This window comes from Petaurus breviceps, unplaced genomic scaffold (assembly GCF_028583685.1).
Source record: "Petaurus breviceps papuanus isolate PSGF00001 unplaced genomic scaffold, PetGlider_PUasm1.0 103, whole genome shotgun sequence".
Classification (NCBI taxonomy): domain Eukaryota; kingdom Metazoa; phylum Chordata; class Mammalia; order Diprotodontia; family Petauridae; genus Petaurus; species Petaurus breviceps.
The window spans coordinates 5,355,252-5,375,570 of record NW_027185588.1 but is presented as its reverse complement, the minus strand read 5'-3'; the positions used below and the strand labels follow the sequence as shown (position 1 = coordinate 5,375,570).

General features: G+C 42.9%; 1 protein-coding gene across 3 annotated transcripts in view; it reads left to right on the top strand.

Moving 5' to 3' along the window:
- Window positions 1-14,185: 14,185 nt before the first annotated feature.
- Window positions 14,186-20,319, top strand: part of PTBP1 (polypyrimidine tract binding protein 1) — a 32,787-nt gene continuing 26,653 nt past the window's right edge. For 2 of the 3 annotated variants that reach the window (XM_069100915.1, XM_069100843.1), the window contains exons 1-2: window positions 14,186-14,338; window positions 18,522-18,552. In XM_069100915.1, the coding sequence (XP_068957016.1) occupies window positions 14,331-14,338; window positions 18,522-18,552 (39 nt within the window). In that variant the 5' untranslated portion in view covers window positions 14,186-14,330. The remainder of the gene's footprint in view (window positions 14,339-18,521; window positions 18,553-20,319) is intronic. The other variant, XM_069100970.1, reaches the window with a different exon arrangement.

Sequence of the window (20,319 nt, the reverse complement as noted above, 5' to 3'; positions counted from 1 at the left end):
TGATCTTGGGACACCCTAAGAGCTTGTTGAGTAGGGGGTGGGGAGAAGTATATGGTCAGCCCCATGCTATTTTTTTAACCCAGAATTTGTTCTTTGATTTACAATGATGAGCATAACTAAGTACAAATGAGTTTCAAAGGTGTAGATTTCCCCTCATTTATCGTCAATAAAATAATCCCTCTCTCCCTCCCTCCCTTCCTCCCCACCCTGGAGCTAAATAGCATTTATACCGCACTTTAAAGGTTGCAGGGAAATCTACATACTTTATCTCATTTAAACATTTTTTTCGGTTATTGCAAAAAAAAAAAAAAGGCAAGCCAAGCAGTTCCTTTTGGGGGCTGCCCCCAGTTCCCGAATTCGAATCCAGAGATACCCAGAGTCTCCTCCGAAAGGTTCCCAGGAGCACATCCTCCCTCCCCAAAGTTAGGTGGGGTGGTAGTCTAAAAGCTCACCTCCCGGGAGGTTGTTAGGGGAACTCCCATTACGAGATTAATCAGAGTCAAGGCTGAGAGGCAGCCGCCTTTTGGTGTCCTGGTCACTTCGCTGACCCGACACTTTGTTCAGCGGTTTACTCGGCACCAATTCACACATGCTTTCCCAAGTTTCTCTGCACTCCCCCTTTTTGTTGCTTCTTCCAGTCCAATAATATCCCCTTACATTCGTCTCCCACAGTTTGTTCAGCCATTATCCAATCCTCGGGCACCGGCTTTGTTTCCAGCTTCAAGCAAAGGTTTGTTTACAAAGCTCTGCATAGTTCTGAATGCCAAAAGGACCTTGAGCTGGGAGGACTCCGAAACCGACGGGCTGGGAAACCTCCGGCCGGCTCCCCAGAGAGGGCTGGGACTGGGGGCAGCAGCAGAGGCATTCCCCTGCTCCTCTGGAGCTCTCGGGGCAGCAATGCCCTCGGGGCAGCGACTTCGAGATGCATTTATGCTCCCCTCTACTAGTCCCAACCGAAACTACTTTTCTCAAAAGGCTACAGCCTGAGAAAGGAAAGGAAACAAACATTGGACGCGTTATTAAGCGGGATGATATTGGTGAATTTGGGGTGAATATATTTGGATGATCTGGGGACCCCCACTGTTTGTTTGGGGTGGCTGTAGTTCTGCCGTTCCACGACGGAATACTCGTGACGGGTGAATCCGATTTTACCAGCCTTGCCTTAAGAAATAGAGATTTTTGAATCAGGGCTGGACGACCTCATAAATTTTGTTTCCTCCAACAGATTTATGTGCAAACAAGAGAGCTGATGTGTCAGCACCCGTTGATGCTTCCTCCTTGCCCTATCAATCATATTACCTCCTAGGAGGGAGACTTAGCCACTATTCCTCCCCGCCCCATCCCCCCAGCTTCCTGGTAGCCTTTTCCTGTTTTTGTCCATTGTGTGTAAAAAGGATCCAGAGACTTAGGGAACCTTAGAAGCCGGACCACTCGAGGGCTTGGAAACAGTCGGGGGGGGGGGGGGTCACTTTGTCCTATGCTTCCTTTGACCTGCAAGTTCATGAAAGTAAGGGAAGACCCAAGAGCTAGTCTTTTCTCCTTCCTCTAGAACTGTTCCCCTCTGGGTAACATCATGGGACTGTGGTCAGCTAACAGATATTTATTTGTCATTGATCCCTGCCTACTATGGGAATGCAGTGACCAATATATACAGCCTCTTCAGCAATAAGCTAAGCAGGTTAAGTTGGACTTGAAGGTTCATCCCTGCTAAAATCAGCATTTCAAAAGAAGGATCCAGGAGGTTCAGATCCTGGTAGCTAAAACATTGAAAGGAAGGAAACCACCATTTGCTAATCACCTACTATGTGATCAGGCACTGTCCTAAGTGCTTTACAAATATTTTCTCAATTGATCTTACCAACTACCCTGGGATGTAGGTGCTATTATTATCTCCATTTTGCAGTTGAGGAAATTGGGGCAAGCAGAAGTTAAGTGACTTGCTCAGGGTCACAGAGCCAGTAAATGTCTAAGGCTGTATTTGAACTCAGATCTTCTTGTCTCCTGGCCCAGTGCTTCCAGGTTCGAATGGACCTTTGAATACAGAATATCAGGGTGGGAAACTAGAAACTAGAATGTTGGAAAGGGAAGATGCCTTAGAATCTGAACTCTGAGAAGGTGAACTCTGAGGTCCCTTCCTGCTCAGGAGCTAGGATCTAATGGACCAAGTTGAAGCTGTAGAAACGGAATGAGATTTCCAAAGGAAAAAATATGGCTTGGGGCAGCTGGTTGGTACAGTGTAGAGTACTAGGCCTGGAATCTCAGGAGGAACTGAGTTCAAATATGACCTCAGACACTTATGAGATGTGCAATCCTGGGCAAGTCACTCAACTCCAATTGCCTCAAAAACAAACAAACAAAAAAGTGTAATGAGGGAATAGGACTTAGAGCCAAGATCAAGGGTTCTTCATGGATGTCCTTGGACTTGATTATATTTTTTTAATATTTTGATAACTATTTTAATATAATTGCTTTCCTCTGTGATGCATTTAACAGCAAACTGCTAGAAGAGGTCCAGAGGCTTCATCGGACTGCCTAAGGGGTCCATGACACAAAAAAGGTTGAGAAGCTGTCATGTGATGTGGAGGGATCTTAGAATGTACACTATACTATAGCATGTCAGAACTGGGAGGAACCCTAGAATAAAGAACATAGAATGTCTGCTGTGACAGAACAAGTATTTATTAAATGCTTACAGTATGTACAGAGTACAGTACAGTACTAGGGCCTGAGAATACAATACAAAGAAAAGATGTGTTCCTGCCTTCAAGGAGCTTATAGTTTATTGAGGGCCATAGAGAGCCACAAAGGGGATAAAACATTTGGTAGGCCTGTGTCTTAGGAAAGGGGAGAGACAAGAATCTAGCACTTTGACTAGGAAACTGGTGCAATAGATTGTATGACTTGAAATTAGATGAATTCAGAGATTGCCCCAGAAACTTACTAGCTGAGTGATCTAGGATAAGTCACTTGATTTCTCTCAGCCTTAGTTTCTTCATTTGTAAAATGGGGGTAATAATAATACCTCTCTCCCAGGGTTGTTGTGAGCATGTATAGTACTTTACAAACTTTAACTCATTATGTAGGCACCTGTTATTAGCATTAGCTAGGTGGTGCAGTGGATAGAGCACTGGGCCTGGAATCAGGAAGATTCTTTCCTCTTCCTGAGTTCAAGACTGGCCTTAGATACACTAGCTGTGTGACCCTGGGTAAACACTTAACCCTGTTTGCCTCAGTTTCCTCATTTATAAAATGCACTGAAGAAGGAAATGGTAAAACATTCCAGGATCTTTGCCAAGAAAATCCCAAACGGGGTCATGAAAAGTCGGACAGGACTGAACAACGAAGATATTAGCATCATAGTCCAAGGAATAGGACCTGAGCTAAGGACAACAACTGTGTCCAATGTAAATTGAAAGTACAATAACTATTGAAATAATTAACAACGGAAACTGAAAAATTGGAAATTAGAATGATCAAACTTGGCCCCAAAGAAGAGATATGAAAAGATACCTCCTTCTACTTCTTTGCCGGAGTGAGGACTATGGGTATGGGACACTGCATATGTGACACTTTTTCAGATCTATTGGTTAATTGTGCTGAAATTTTTTTCCCTTCTTATTTTCTGTATAAGGGATAGCAAGTGTTCACATGGTGGTCAGAAGAAGTGATATAAGGACACTCAGGGTCTCTCTAAAGAACTCTGGAATTAATTACATGACTTAGGAGATTCTGGCACAGGACTACCCAGCATGGCATGCCCTCATCCAAGAAGATACTGTTGTCTATAAGCAAAGCAGAATTGAAATAGCTAAAAAGAAACTCGAGATGTACAAATTTGGAGAATTCACCCCAAATGTTCACATGGACTGTTTATGTCCAACCTGTGGTAGAACATTCCCAGCTCGTATTGGCCTGACCAGCCCCAGGCAAACACTGGGACACTGTAACTTGACTCTAACCTAGCGATGTCATTTTGGCCTTCTTCGAGAATGAAGGACAACCACCAACCAATAAGAGATTGCTCTCTGGAGGGGTTAGGGGAGATAGGAATAAAATTTATTTTAAAAAATGATTCATACTTTTCTGTTTTTATATCACCACCATCTTCTCTCCAACCCCCCTTTCCCAGATACACATCCCTTGTGTAAACAAGGCTGTATCCTGGGACATAGGAACAGACTTGGGTCTGGGCCACTTCCAGGAACATGTGCTTTCTGCTAATGGCCTTGGTACTTTGGGATGACTCAGTAAGCCTTGAGTAGTCCGCTGGTTCCCCCTAATTCCTCATATCAGGGATGTGTTGGGGGAACCAGGGGCTGCCAGGCCAAAACTTCAAAGAAAGACTGGGAGGGAACAAAAGGAAAAAGCAATTCATCAAAATTATCAAGATTTTCAATATTCTGTAGCCTTAGTTCTTTTTTTTTTTCTTAAGCAATCGGGGTTAAGTAACTTGCTCAAGGTTACACGGCCAGTTATTTCTGGGTGGGTGCTAAGTGTCTGAGCCCGGGATTCAATCTTCATGTCATTCCAACACTGGAGCCGGTACTCTTACTGTGCTACCTGGTTGCCCCTGTAGCCTTAGTTCTACATTTCTGTTTCTTCCTATGTTCCTTGAAGACAGGGAAAAAGAGTTTCCCTTTGTATATTTGTATCCTCTGTGCTCTCTACAATGATTGGCTCATGAGAAAGGCTTTGTGAGTAGTATTTCATTCATTCTATAAAAAAGAAAGGGAGGCAGGAATGTTTTCTTAGGTTTATCGTTTCTTACAGCAAAATTATATTCCACTACATTTATATGCTACACTGCATTTTGCCATACCTCAAATAATGAGCAACCACTTTGTTTCCAGGTTTTTTATTACCACAAAAAAAAAATGCTGTCAGAAATTAAAGACTCCTTCCCTCTGGCCTTGACCTCATGGGCTCTCTATGCTCAACTATGGTATCTCTGGGGCAAAGGATATGGACAGTTTAGTGATTTTTCGGGTGTAATTGAAATTGTTTTCCAGAATGGTGTTTGTTTTTTAACTTTAGAGAATAAGAGCCTTCAACATTGGTGAGATGAGGCAGGAAAAAATGACCAACAATAGTGGTAGAAGGGAGAAAAAAAGCAAAGGAGAGTTGGAAGACCTGAGGGCTAATCTTAGCTCTGCCATTAACTTTCTCTGTGTGACCTTGGGTAGTGTATCTCCCTTTCCTGATTCATTCTCTGTAAAATGAGGGAGTTGGACCAGCTGATCTCTGTGTTCCCTTCCCCCTCTGACATCCTATAATTCAATGGCAGACTGTCTGACTATGCTAGGCAATGTGTGGGGGGATAGGAAGTGGTAAAACACCCCCACCCTCTGCCACTAAGCTTCTATAAGTCAGCAAGCCAGACATACACACAAGGAAAAATAACCAAGAAATAAGACAATTGCCTCCTGTGTGTTGGCTCATGGTGCAAATATTAAGCTCAAAAATAGTTTAGTGGGAATGCTTCCTGTGTGTTAGAGTGGTCACAGAATTTTAGGATTTCATAACTTTTCATGTACAGAGACAGAAATTGAAGCCACTATACCAAAGATGCCTCTTTGAGGATTCAGGGCTCCTGGGGCCAGGTTGGGGGCTGTTTTCATTACACTAGGCTGGGTCTCCCAGGCTTCCTGGGGAAGGTGGGAGTTGAATTGGTCTTGGAAGGAGGCAAAAAGCACAGGAGACTCCATGGGAACACAGTTCAATGGATAGCCTGGCATATGGGTTAAATTATTTTCCCTGGAACAGTTGTGTATTAGTATTATGAAGCTTCCTTCTTACACAGTGTTTGTCCTGTCCACTGACACATGCATTCCAAAGGGGGGTCTCCCAATGTGGCCAGATTTCAGAAGAGGCCGGGGAAAGGCTGGTTTAGTTCTTCTATTGCCCGATGGCCTGGGGAGTATTATCATCGCCCATGACTTCAGCATGTTTCTGTCTCCACTGCTTCTCCCTGCTGACTCATTTCCTGTGCTGGAGAAGGCAGAGTTCAGTTTTGCCAGTGAGACTCAGCAACTGAGGGATGCAAGAGAAGTGGATCTCTCTGAGACTCTGACTCTAAGGGTATATTTGTGCATGCCTTTAGGATTTGGAATGGAGAGTAAGCAGGCTCTGAGAGTCTAGGTACCAAAGGCAGAGAAGCAAAGAGAGGGAGGAGAGGACTGAAGAAAGTGTCACAACGCAGAATAAAAGAATTTGGTCAGCAATTATTTATTACTAGCTTACTATGAGCCAGGCACAGTGCTTAGGGATGTGGATGAAAAGAAAGGGAAAAACTTGGTCCCTTCCCCCTTCTTGAAGTTCAAAGTCTTGGGGCTGGGGAGACCACTATGTGCACAAAAGACTCAAATTCAATGTCAATAGGAGATAACCTCCAAGAGGAGGCTCTGAGAAAGGCTTCCCACAGAAAGTGGGATATGAACTGAGTCCAGAAGGAAGCTGGGAAAGCCTGGAGGCCAAAACTAGGAGGGAGATCATTCCAGGCTTGGAAAACCATATAGGGGAAGAAGACAGAATCCAAGTTAGTTGTGTACAAGGAACTGCAAGAGGGCTAGTGTAGCTGGATTTTGTAGTTCGTGGAGTGGTGCAAGGTATAAGGAGACTGGAAAAGGGAAGAGGGGACTAGGTTATGAAAGGCTTTAAAAAAGATTTTATATTTGATCCTGGAGGTGATGGGGAGTCACTGGAATTTTTTGAGTAGGAAGCAAGATAATTGGACCTGTGCTTTAGAAAAATCACTTAGAAAAAAAAAAATCAATTTGGCTGCTGAATGGCCAATGAACTTAGAATGGGAGGAGACACAAAGCAGGCAGATCCACCAGTAGGCTATTGCCAGCCATAAGGTGATGAGGGCCCACACTAGAGGGGTGGCAATGCCAGAGGAGAGAAGGGGCCTTTACTTGGGAGATTTCTCAAAGACAGACAGGATAGGACTTGGCATCTGATTTGCTCTGTGGGGCGAAGTCCTCCTGGAATTCCAAACTCAATGTAAATGAAGCAAAAAGCATTTATTAACCAATTACTATTTGCCAGGTGCTGTGCTAAGTGTTGAGGATACAAATACTAGATAAATTAAAATTTTAAAAAGGATACAAATACTAGATAAATTAAAAAAGAACAAGCTTGGTTCAATGAAGAGATAGAAGACTCCCCCTTCTTCCCTCAGTCCCCATCCTTACCCTCACATACACTTCTAGTCTTTTGTAGAAGTCCAGATCCATGGGAATAAAACATTATTTTTTACATTTTGTAAGTTTTCAATGCATTGTTAGGTTTTGCTGAATTTTTTTTTCTATTCTTCATTTGTTTTTTTTTTAAGCAATTGGGGTTAAGTAACTTGCTCAAGGTTACACAGCCAGTTATTTCTGGGTGTGGTGCTCAGTGTCTGAGCCTGGATTTGATCCCCAGGTCATCCCGACACTGGGGCTGGTGCTCTTACTCACTGTGCTACCTGGCCGCCCCTCTTCCTCTGTTTCTTAAACAAATCATTTGTTGGGGTGGCCAGGTAGCACAGTGAGTAAGAGCACTGGCTCCAGTGTCGGGATGACCTGGATCAAATCCGGGCTCAGATACTCAGCACCACACTCAGAAATAACTGGCCGTGTAACCTTGAGCAAGTTACTTAACCCCAATTGCTTAAAAAAAAAATCATTTGTTATAATGATGGCTCTGGGAGGATAGTGGGGAGAAGGATAGAAGAGAATATCTGGGTGATGTGAAAACAATAGACTGAGTTCCTGGAAAACAAGGATTGCTTTTCCTCTTCCTTTCCAGTAGATACTTAATTAAATGCTTGTTGACTAATAAAAATCTTTTTATAAAAAATAAAAAAGCCCCTGCCTTCAAGGAGTTTCTATTCCCAAAGAGAGAGATAGAAGTATATTGGTGAGGTATATGAATAATGGAATACTATTGTTCCATAAGAAATGATGAGCAGGCAGAGTTCAAAAAATCTGGAAAGACTTACATGAACTGAAGTTGAATGAAGTGAGCAGACCCAGGAGAACATTATATACAGTAACAGCAACACTGTTTGATGACCAACTTTGATAGACTTAGCTCTTCTCAGCAACGCAATGAGCTAAGACAACTGCAAAAGACTCATGAAAATACTATCCATATCCAGAAAAAGAACTATGGAGTCTGAATGCAGATAGAAGCAGACTATTTGCTCTCTCTCTCTTACTTTTATTTCTTCTTTCTCGTGGTTCCTCCCATTGGTTCTAATCCTTCTTTACAACATGACTAATGTGAAAATTTGTTTAATATGAATGTATATGTAGAGCCTATATCAGATTGCATGCCTTCTTAAGGGAGAGGGGAGAAAGGTAAAATTTAGAACTCAAAATTTTATGGAAGTGAATGAAGAAAACTAAAAATAAATTAATAAAAAAAATATCTTCAAAGACAGGGGTAAAAAAAGAAGTATAGAGTTCAGGTAGTCCTAGAAGGGTGATATTGGGGCAGTTGATTGACAATTCTTCCCAGCTATCAGTGGAATGTATTCTTTAGTTCCATTTAAGCTATCTCTGATTCTCTCTTCCAAACTTGCGAATTAGTTCCATTGTCTTCCTAGTTGTTAAGGTTTGCAATTTCAGAATCACTCTGTAGTTTTCTCTTTCCTTCATCTCCAACATCTAATCAAATTGTGAAGTCTGATTGAATCCGTGTCCACAAAATGTCTCCTGATAAAGGTTTGTTTAAAAATGAAACCAACTCTATTCCTGTCTCTTCTCTCCAAGACTGCCACTGAAGTCCAGTGTTGGGAGGGACTTTAAAGGTCATTTCTTCCTCCCACCCCCATTCTACCGATGAGCAAACTGACAACCAGAGAGGTTAAATAAATAACTTGCCCAAAGTCACCCAAATAGTAAATGGCAGAGCAAGCATTCAGACCTGGGTTCTCTGAGTCCTGAGGTAGGCTCCATCCAGTGAACCTTGTGGCTTTGCTCCCAATTCCTCAGGTAGGCATCTATAGCCCTCACCTACCTTTCCAGTCTCATTTCATCCTTCTCCACTGTCACTATTTCAGTCAAACTGTTCTCTGTGTACCAGATTTTATCTTCTGTCATTGTTTCCCCTCCTTCCTCACCTCTGCCTCTTTGATTCCCAAGGTTCCTTAAAAGCAAGGGCTCAGGCTACCTCCTACAGTAGGCCTTTCCAGACCCATTCCTTAAAGGACTTCCAGAAACCTGTCTCTGTCATGAAATTTACATTTTATTTACTTGTGAACTTGCTATATCCTCCAATCAGTTAATCTATCAATCAACAAACATTTAGCAAGCCCTACTATGTACCAGGCACTATGCTAGGTGCTGGGGATAGGAAATGGTTTCTGCCCTATAGGAGATGATATTTTTCAGGTGAAAGTGGGCTCCTAGAGGACAGGGGCTATTTCCTTTTTGTCTTTGAATCTTCACCATATAACACTGTGCCTGGCACATAGTAGGGCTTCATTAATGCTTAAGAGAAGCTTAATGTTTATTGCATTGAAACATCCTCAAAGAAGAGTCAATGGGTCAAAAATCCTGGGAATTTCCCTTTCTCCCTTCAGGAAATGTGTATCAATCATCTTAATGTTTCTGGAAATGAGTTGACCAGACTACTCCTTCCTAAGCATTCTCCCCAATCACCTTGATGAAGTGATCCATTGTATAAATAGGAAGCATCTTTTAAAGCCTGTATACATGTTAGTGATTGCTGTTTTTGATTTTATTGACTGTGGGTTCTTCTTTTACAGGCCTCTCCTTATTTAATAGACAGCGGTTTCATGAGCTTGTATAACCAAAAAAAAAAATCATCACCTGGTGAATAACCTGCTAGAGAAGTCTTTTGACTTAAGCTGGTTCTTGAGTAACAATAGTTCTCAGTTATATAGAGAGGCATCATGTCATAGAAGCTGAGCTGGGTATCTGACACACCCTGGGGCAAATTGCTTCAACTCTCAAGCGTTCTGGACCAGAGGTGTCCCACATGCAGCCTCCCTCCCTCCCTCCTGAGGGCTGCCTGAACTAGATTAAAATGTAATTCCTATGTGATTTTAATGTGTTGATGTAGTAAAAAAAAAAAAAAGAAATATATGAACATGTGTGGTTTTCTAAGATAAAGTGTGGCCCTCAAAGCTCCTCATGTACATTTTAGTGGCCCTTATTCCCATTTGAGTTTGACACCCCTACTTCACGCACCTTTCTAAGTCTTTCAGTGGCAGAGAAGGTCCCTCATTGGTTAGGGAGAGTTTCCTCACCTGGAGTTCCTTGTGCTGATGAAATCACAGGTCTGATTTTAAAAATTATATAGACACACACCTATGTAATACATAGTACACAAAACACCCACAAATGCACATACAACACATACATATATGCATTCACACATGTTCACATACATGTATGTGTTCCTATCTACTTATAACTTTCTGTCTCATTTGATCACCACAACAACCCCGGAAGGTTTGTACTCTTATTTTTATAAATAAGGACACTGAGAATCATAGAGGTTATGGAGCTTATCCAATCACAGAGCTAGACAATTTCTAAGAGAAGATTAAAACTCAAGTCTCTGATTCCATTGGTCTCTCCAATATACCACACTGTTTCCTGACAATAGTCACTAACTAGGCTGGGCACCTTGCACTGTCCTCAAAATTTTTCCCAGTTTGGCATGACCTGAATTCCCAAAATCCTGGGCACAAATAATTAAAATCCAAAATAGAAAGGACAAATGAGCAAGAATAACACAATGCCCCAAGTCAGAGGAAGGAAAACTGGTTTCCAATCTTATCAGGGTCCAAGGGAGTTATCAAGGAAGGTCTGCATGGCCATGTGCTCCAGAGTTAGTTCTCCCTCCTCCCCTCCTTTTCCCACTGATTCTAAATGAGGGCAATTCTTGTTAGGTCTAGGGTCCAGGTGTTCCCGAGTGACAGGAGAGTCAGGCAAGCATGCTTACTACTGTAGGGGGGCTCCCATCTCTGATGAAAGAAGTTCTCTAGTCTTCCTCACCTAAACAGCCAAAGTACCAAAATAATACTGTTACTACTTTCACTTTGGCATTGGAGGTGTGGGATTGGATGCAGGCAACAAGGAGAAAGCTCCTCTGAGAGGAAGAGCTGGCAGACAAACCTCCCAAAGCAAGCTCTATTAGGAAAGATGAGACCTTTGTTGGGTATGCACATGAATACTGACCCCGAGAGGTTCCCTTCTCCTCTCCTTCCTCCCTCCCCCGAAGAGGTCTGTTGCTAGGGTATTTGGTAGATAACCTACACACTACCTTGGTTTTTCCCCTGAAATACCTTTGCACCATTTTGCACCATTTATTAAAAGGGAGATATTTTGATACCAAGACAGAACTCTGAACAAAGATGTAAATGACACATTACAAGTTACCTTGGTCCTTCTGGAGGGAGAGGAGAGGAAGGGAGGGGGTTGTAGAATTTCAGGGGAAACAATAGGATAGGGAAAGAAACAGAAGCTCAGCCATCCTTGAAATAGGGTGTGCCATTTTTTTTTCTAATACACAGTTAACATATGGATTAAAAGACCCCTGGGGCGTCAGAGATATCACTGAGCATAAATAGTTTATAAAGTGGAATTCAACACCTTTATCTCCACTGGAAAGAGCAAGAGACTCAGGTAACCTGCTTCAAATCCCCTGTCTGGGGAAGCCTGATATCTGAAAGAGTCAGAATAGAAGTTACATTTCAGTTTATATTGAAAATGAAGGAATAAAGTCCCTACTGAAGGGCCCTCATTTCATCGATGAATACACTGATCAGATAGATGGAAAGACTGATGAATCAGTGGCAGAACAGAAAACCTGGGTCTCTTTATCTGCTGGGCCAAGTCTTGGCTCCTGCCTCCACCACAAAGCTGAGGCCAAGTCACAAACCCTTCTCCCAGGGTGCCACTAACAATGAGGGAGTTAAGTGCCCTGTTGGAGAACACCAGAGGGGCTGCTGGTGCTCCACAAGCACAATCCTTCAGGGTGAGGGTTCTTACTTTTGAGCTACTTAGTAAGTTCCAAGACAAGCAGACCTCAGAAGAGCTGTGAGCATTAGGCTACTGTTGACTCTTCATAGGACTTGACAGAGTCCTCTCCCAGGTCTCAATTTCTTCTTCTATGAAATGAGGAAATGAAGTTGGATTAGAAGGTCTCTAAGATTCATTCCAGTTCTGACTTTCTATGTTCTGCTAGAGAGAAGTGTGACTGGCCTGGTGCGAAGAACACCAGACCTGTGGTCAAGCCCTAGATTTCAGTCCTTCCTTAGACACTAATTGTGTAACCATAGGGCAAATTACTTAACCTCTCTGAGCCTCAGTTTCCTTATCTGTAAAATGGAGATAGTAATAGTATTTTACCTGTCAATCAGTAAACATTTATTAAATGTCTGCTATGAGCCAGGGCACTGTGGTAAGCAATAGAGATAAAAAAAAGGCAAAAAATAATCCATACTCTGATGGAGCTCACATTTTAATGGAGGGGTGACAATATGCTATGTACACCTCACAAGGTACAAACGAGATATATGCAAAATAAATTGGAAATAAGCAAAAGAGGGAAGGCGCTAGAATTAAGGAACTGGAAAGGTTGCCTGTAGAACAGTTGTCAAACACTAAAGCCATACCCAGCAATACTTCTGATTAGGGCCTGAACCAGATTAAGATGTAATTGGGAAATATTTAACAAAATGAGTAAAAATACAAAGAAACCCCATAATAATACATTAAAAAATTGTCAATATATGTTCTTCAGGAATCCTTATGTATGGATTAGTGGTTCCCATTTCTTATTAGAGCTTGACATCACTGGTATAGAAGGTAGGATTTTAGTTGGAACTTTCAGGAAGTCAGGCCAATCAGGAGGTTGAGATGAAGATGGAACATGTTCCAGGCATGGGGAGCAGCCTGTGAAAATGCCAGAGTAAAGAGTCTTGTTTGGGAAACTTCTAGGAAATCAATGTCACTGAACTGAAGAGTATATGGGGGGAAATAAGGTGTAAACATTGGAAAGGGAAGAGGTGGCTAGATTAAATGAAGGGCTTTGAATATTAAACAGAGCATTTTTTTATTTGATTCTGGAGGTGGTAAGGGGCTACTAGGTTTTTTTGAGTTGGGGGTTGGGTGTCAGGGTCAGATCACTTTAGCTGCTGAATGGAGGATGGATTTGAGAGAGACTTGAGGCAGGCAGATCAACCAGCAGGCCATTGCCAGTCTAGGTGTGAAGTAAAGCCCTTTACTGGAGGGGTGATCATGTCAAAGGAGAAAAAGGGGAGTAATTAAGAGATGTGGAAAAGGTGAAATCTGCAGACCTTGGCAACAGCTTGGAAATGGGGGGTGAGTTTGAGAATCACAAGGAGTTGTTGCAAATGTAAAGTGCTTTTCAATCTTAAAGCGCTATGTAAATATGTTAGGGCCCTCCCAGTTTAGCCATCCCTCGTTCTAAGGGCCCTCCCAGCTCTGACATCCTGGGTTCCAAAGGCCCTCCCAACTCTGACATCCTGGGTTCTAAGGCCCTGCCTCCCTGACATTCCTCATTCTGGGGGCCTCCCTGGGTTCTCGGCTCTGGGACTTTAGCATCACCACTGCACATATGTGTCGGGTTGGCTTAAAACTTTTTCACTAGCCAACTTTCCACTTGTGTCTCACACACTAGTGGGCTCCAGGCTATAGGTCCCGCCAGCAGTTTCTCTTAACACACTGTAAAACAGGGAGGGGGTTGGTGCAGCTTAGACTCAATTTTGGGCTGTTTTCCCACAACGATGATGGCCACAGGGTAGTCCCTTGCCCATACATAATATGGCCGCCGCACAGCTTGGAGAGGAGGACTTGCTTTCTTAGCACCCAAGATGGGGAACTTTGAGCTTCCTGCCCCTAGACAAGATGGCTGCCCTAACGGGCACCACGCTTCCCGCTCTGTGAGTCGCCACGTACCCACTCTCAAGATGGCTACCGTTAACCCACAAAACCACACTCAAGATGGCCGTTCAGTGGCTCATGGACGATCACGTGGGTCGACCTTTTTTCCGTTCCTACAGGCTGTTTCCGCCTTGGGCATTGACAGGCAGCCATCTGGTCTAATCATGCTCTCTATTTTCTTTTGGTCCCACCCTCCAGAAGACATACCAACGAATTGGTAATGCTGGCGGGTGACTGCAAGCCTTGCCCCGCCCCCTCTCCTCAGTCGGAGCCAATGGGCAGGGCGCGCGGGGGACGTGGTCGGGGCGTCTCCGCCATTTTGTGAGTCTATAACACGGAGCCGTTGAGTCGGTTCCTGCTATTCCGGCGCCTCCACTCCGTTCCCTTCGGGTCTCCTCGTGTGCCATGGACGGGTAAGCCCTATTTTCACCCCCCAGAATACTCCTGTCCACGGCTACCGCGGTTTTGGCTTTTGCCGGGCGCTTCCTTCCCTCAGCCGCCCGACCCGCGGGCAGCGCCGCGGGGGCCGCCTCCGCTCGCTCCTCATGGCCGATCCTAGTCACGCTCCCGAGGCGGGCCGGGTGCCACCGGAGCTTGGGACGGGTGCTGAGACGGTGGGGAGGTGGGGATTTGTGTGCGAGGGGCGCGGGACGCCTCGCGCTTTTCGGGGCTGGGGGGGCAAACGGCTCCCCTCCCCCTTCGGGAGCCTGAGCGCGCGTGCGTGGTGTGGCGGCCGGCGCGAGCCCGAGCTTCGCTGCAGGCACCCTTCTTTTCTCACTCCTGGAGCTTGGTTTTCGATTTTTTTTATTCATCATGGCCCCTCACGCACGCCCCCCCTTTTCCGGTTGCGGTCTCTTGGCGCCCCTTTTCGCTGCCGCACGCGGTGGCTGCCTCCTCGTGCCTCGCCGCGGCCTTTCCCGCTCTCCTCCCGCGCTCAGGGCCCCTCCCGCCTTCCCGCCCCTGGACTCTGCTCCTCCCCGCCCCCACCCGCCCGACGTGCGCCTTTCCGGGGTGGAGGCCTGAATTCACCCTCCCACCCCTAGGTCCCGGCGGGTGGGGCTGGGGGCGACCCGCCCTGCCCGGAAGGAGACGGGACCGGGGCGGGGCAGGGCAGGGCGGGTGGGTCGCAGCTTAAGCTGGGCCTCGAGGCCCTGCCTGGGCCCGGCCGCCGCGGGAGCCTCGGGGTGGGGGCTGTCTTAATTCCCCGTCCCCCTTCTCACCCCTGGCCTCGCAGTTTTCCCGGAGGTGCGAGTAGCTCCACGTCGTCTGTCCCGAAAGCAGCCGGGGAGGCCCTGGAGCCTTTGTGCCTCAGTGTATTCGAACTCCCCCCCAGCCCCTTGAGCAGCCTGCCGGACTGGAGGGCTGAGAGATGGAAGCCTTTCCTATCATTTCATTACCCTTGACCCGCATAATCAGGCTTTCAGACTTTGTAAAATCCAGTTTATCTGAATAGATGGGATGGCGTTAGTCGGAATGCCTTCAGTCGTGCAGTTTCATCTTGTGTGGGGCACTTTTTGTGACCCAGTATAACTTAGTCACATTTTCATTTGATTTCTGAGGTATGAAAAAAGTAATTTCCACTTTTATAGACTTCGAAAGATTTGACACAATTCTGCCAGTTATGAAAAGTTGGGCAAGTGATCTAATCTCTCAAGGGGTTGGACTAGAATTTGAAGTTACTTAGCTGTAAACCTACATTCTTATTCTGCAACTCGCCAGAGATGAGACAGGTCAACCGGTACAGCTGAAAAAGCCTTTTCCTGGCATTGAATTGAATTTCATGAACTGGTCCCATACTTCCTTTCCTAGAGGAGGCATTCTGAAGCCCTGAGAGGTTAAGTGACTTTCCTAAGGTCATTCAGGTAGTGGCTCTGGAGTGGAAAAACTTGGACCAGACTGCCCCTTAAGTCTAGGGCTCTTTACATACCACACCGTCGAGGTGCTTTTTAAAAAAATGCCTATGTCCTTTTTCAGTGTTTTTTTTGGGGGGGGAGGAGGAGCAGGTATGGAGGGAAGGAAAGGAGACAGCTCGAATATAAAAGTACCATCAGCATATGAACTCAGAACTTTGCAAGGTCTTTAAGAAGCTATTTCTCTTGTTCCTCTTTAAAAGAAAAATATTCTCATTTTACTCTTGAGCAGGAACTGCACTAGGTAAAGAATCCCGATGTTTTCGTAGCCAGTGTAGTATTTCCAGTGACTTGAATAAGCCTAACATAAACAAATGATAATAAAGCAAGCCCCCTTGTGTTGTAGGAGAGTAGTATTTCAAAATCACTAAGTGGATCGGTTCAGTGTTATGCTAAATTTGAAATTTTATTTACGAGAGTTATGTAGTGGGAAAACTAAAAAGGAAATGTTGCATTCTTTTTTAAACTTTAAAACTTTTGAATGCATTGGCAGTAAAAAAAAGATACATTGACCAGAGGAAAAAAATTTTGGGTAGGTAATAGTTTTGAAAAAGCTTATCTGTTTATCTTTGCAATCCAAAAGTATTTTGGCCCTTCTGCTGTTAACTTATGGGTCTGGAGCTCAGCCACTTTTGAGTTGCTTAAAGTTTTTGCTACATTTTAGCCTAATAGTCTGGCAAGTGACTTAGAGATTTTGTTTAAACGAATCCTTTCTATTTCATTTGGAAGAAAAAGACCATTGTAATTGGCTTTTTGGTCTTGCATTTTGTATGTTAATTTGAACTAGCTGTGAATATGAGTCCTTGGAGAAAGCCATACACCTTGCATATTCAATTTTGGAAATTCTTTTTTATTTTTGATCTTTTTATCTAAGATTTTCTATGCATAAAGTGCTCTATTTTGGGAAATTTGATATAGCGAGCTCTCCTTTGAGAATATTCCAGGGCAAAAAAGTCCTCAGTCTTTAGAATGAGAAATTTCACTATTGTTTTGACTGGAGTCTGGAATAGGTAGATTTTTTTTAAAATGGCTTTGAAAATGAAAAACTGGATATTCTTGGAGGGTCCTCAAATTTTTTTAAATGCCTAAATGTTACAGGAAAATGAATGTGACTTAATGTAATTCAGATATTATATGAAGCATCAACTTTTGAGTTTATCTTTTGACATAATTACTGTATTCTCTGGTTTGTTAACAGATGAGTCCAAACAGCAGTTGGGGTGGGGGATGAGTTTGAAATCTCTTCCTGTTGAAACAATTGAAATATTTTCTATAAAGACTACTTTATATAAAACATTTCCTGTGTCTGAGGCCCTCCTGAGGAACAGGAAGCTGAAAGAAATGGCTGATAACTTCCAGTACTCAGGAAACTTTGGTTTTTCCAGGGCTACCTCCCCGTTAATAGTTCTTTTGAAAACAAAATGAGCCACCTCTGGCAGAACCTTCCTTAACCTTTTTATTAGAGAGGAAAGTGCTAAGTGTCCTCATTTTAACGTTGGAAAAACTGCTACAAATGAGTTTCTTGTACCATCTGATGCAAAACCTGTTCATAGTTTTCTTAGGTAAATATACCAAATAAGGTTTAATTTGAAGATGTAATTTTTAATAAACTTTTTTTTAACTTGGAAAAAACATCAGTAAAATAATTTAAGGAGGAAGTCTTGGGCTAGGATGTGTTCAGCAAGGTCAGGCTGTCTTGAGATATGGCTATTATATATAACGAAAATCTGTTGTCTGTTTAAAGTTTCACTTTCCAGCTTTGTCATCAACTGATTTGGGGGTACTTGGGGTTAGACACTACTCTTTATTCTACTCAAAAGTATGGGTGCCAGTCACTTTCCAGCAGAAATAATAAATGCACGTTGGATGAGTTAATCAAAGCCAACATTACTACCAAGAGAAAGGAAGTAGCTACTCTAATTTGGACCTCAGTTTCCTTTTCTGTACAATGGAATTGAATGTGTTTGTGACTGGACCAGATATCTCCCTTTTCCCACTCTCCAGCGATAAAGTGCCTGGTCTATACCCTGGAGCCTCAGTATGCTAATTAGGGTAGTAACCTGGTTGAAATCCCTTAGGCCAACCACCTTTGTGACTTTTTTGAAAGTTACTTAATCTTTATGCCTCGGTTCTTCTATTTTTTAAGAGTTTTGAATAAAACCTTATGTCATAGGATCATCTATTATACAGACTTAACAAAATTTGTGGAGAAGGGCATGGAGAAATCTTGGATATGACATTAGATAGCATCCTAGTTGAATTGATGAGTCAATTTCAATTTGGATAAAGTCTGTACACTTAACTGCTTTTAGATCAAATGGTGGTTGGTAGAACTGTTGTAACTATGAATTTTACCTGCCCTTCCTTTCAACAAGGTTCTGATTATATTTCTCTACTATACTTGGGTACTTTTTCTCCCTTTGTCCCTTAACAAAAAAGAAAGGGTGCAAGTTCTGCATTAGGTCCAATATTCACAGATTTCCTTTAGGTTTTGATTCTTGGGTCTCCCCTTCCCGCCACCTAACATCTGTGATACATTTTATGCTCTTGTGTAAGTTCTTCTTTGCTCCTTGTGGAGACAGCTGTTCACTTTGACTAGCTTTTTTCCTTACTGCTGTGACTGTGCTGATGATTGTGGCAAACCTATCTAACCTTTTTATCCTTTTCTTTCTTTTTTTTCCTACAGCATTGTCCCAGATATAACAGTTGGTACAAAGGTAGGCACTTTTCTCACTTTTCTCTCTGTTACACTTGCTGAGGATCTGATCTAGTTTAGTATTAGCCCACAATTGAAAAGACTGAGAAATCTTTATCTACCTCTCCATTGTTTAGGTAGATCTCTTGTTTTATTTTCCAGTCCTAAAGCAATGTTCCTGCTCTTCAGCAATTTGAATCTGGGAATTAAGGAATTTTAAGGCCAGCATCTTTTAATTTCAAAAAAATCTCACCTGAGCACTGAATCAGCATCAAATATTGGAATGTTATTCTGTTTGGCTGAACTAGATGTCATTTAATTTAATCCTTGACTGTATGCTGTAGTATCTTTACTCCTGCAATACCTGTTGATTCTTACCTTTTCCTTTTTAACTGTAAATGCAACTTTTAGCCTTCTCCAGGCTTTGGAGGACATTTCCTAAAATTCAAAGTGCTGACAGGAAACAACCTTTTTAACTACAATCTTGCAGTCTCTTTAAAAATGAATAATTCTTTACCCTGTTACATTTCATCCTTACTTGATTTTTATCTGAAAAATACTGCCATTAGTGTTCCTGTGATGTAGTGAAAAGAGCACTGGTTCATCAGTAGGGGGTCCAAGGATTTTATAATCCAGTCTGTCACTTAGTTGTGTGACTTTGTAGTGTTATAACTTCTGGACCTCAGTTTTTTCCTGGTTGGGTTAGTGGAATAGCTTTGTATACTAGGTTACTCTGAAGCTCAGGTTTTTAATGGTTTTTGTTTTGTGTGTGGGAATGAAGTGAGCAATTGGTATCAGGAAGAAAAGAAAGACATTTAAAAATAAGGGGGGAGGAACTTTGCCATATTTTCATAAACCTGACATTGTTGAACATTTTGATTTAAGATCCTCAAACTTCCCGGCATCATGGGGATATTTTACTAGTTTCTTATCCAAAACAGTAGGGAAGGGGGGGGCATTCTTTCTCTGGTTGGCAACTTGTGGAAGTGAAAGACCTGTTTGGAGTTAGTAAAAGAAATACTGCTGCCCCCCATCTTTTCCTTGTGATTGAGTGAAAGAAGCTAAAGGCAAGGGAACTCCTTAATATTCTAAAAATTCGACTGGAATGAAGAATAATCAGTTATTTTCACTTTTGTCCAGACTGGAATGTAATTAGAGCCCACTTCCAACAGAATTGGGATGCTCTTTTCTGCTGCCTCTTGTTTCATTTCTAGGATTTCTGCTTCTTACCCTGTAACTTCAGGGAAAAGGCAACATACTCAAAGGTGTTATTTAAAAGTCACAAGGATGAAAGTCAAGCTTAATGTCCTAAATTTTGTCCTTAGAAACTCATCTAGCCTCAATCCTTGTAGACTGAGCTTCCAAGGAACATTTTTGGTTTTATTTCCCTGGTGCTCATGACTGTATTTGGCACCCGCTAGCACCTTACTGAATTCAGCTCTTCAGGTGAGCCTCAGAGAGAAGAGAATGGTTGGGAAATTTTCATTTCCATTTCAGAGGGGCATTTGTTTAGGTCATTTCACCTATGAAAATAGGGGAAATGGTTTGGCAGTTACTCAGCTGTTTGATCCATTTGTGTGATTTATCTACTTTTACTGGTATTGCTGAAGCAGCTTATTCTAGGCCTTTAAGTTGAAAGGGATGTCTGGGAAGTTTTGCAGAGAGGTCAGAAAATATTCTACAGGTGTCCACCATTATGTTGGTTTTTTTTTTTCCTTAAAATATTGAAGTCTTAACTTTTGTTTTGAAAAAGACTACTAGTGTTTACATGTTGCATGTTCATCTTCAA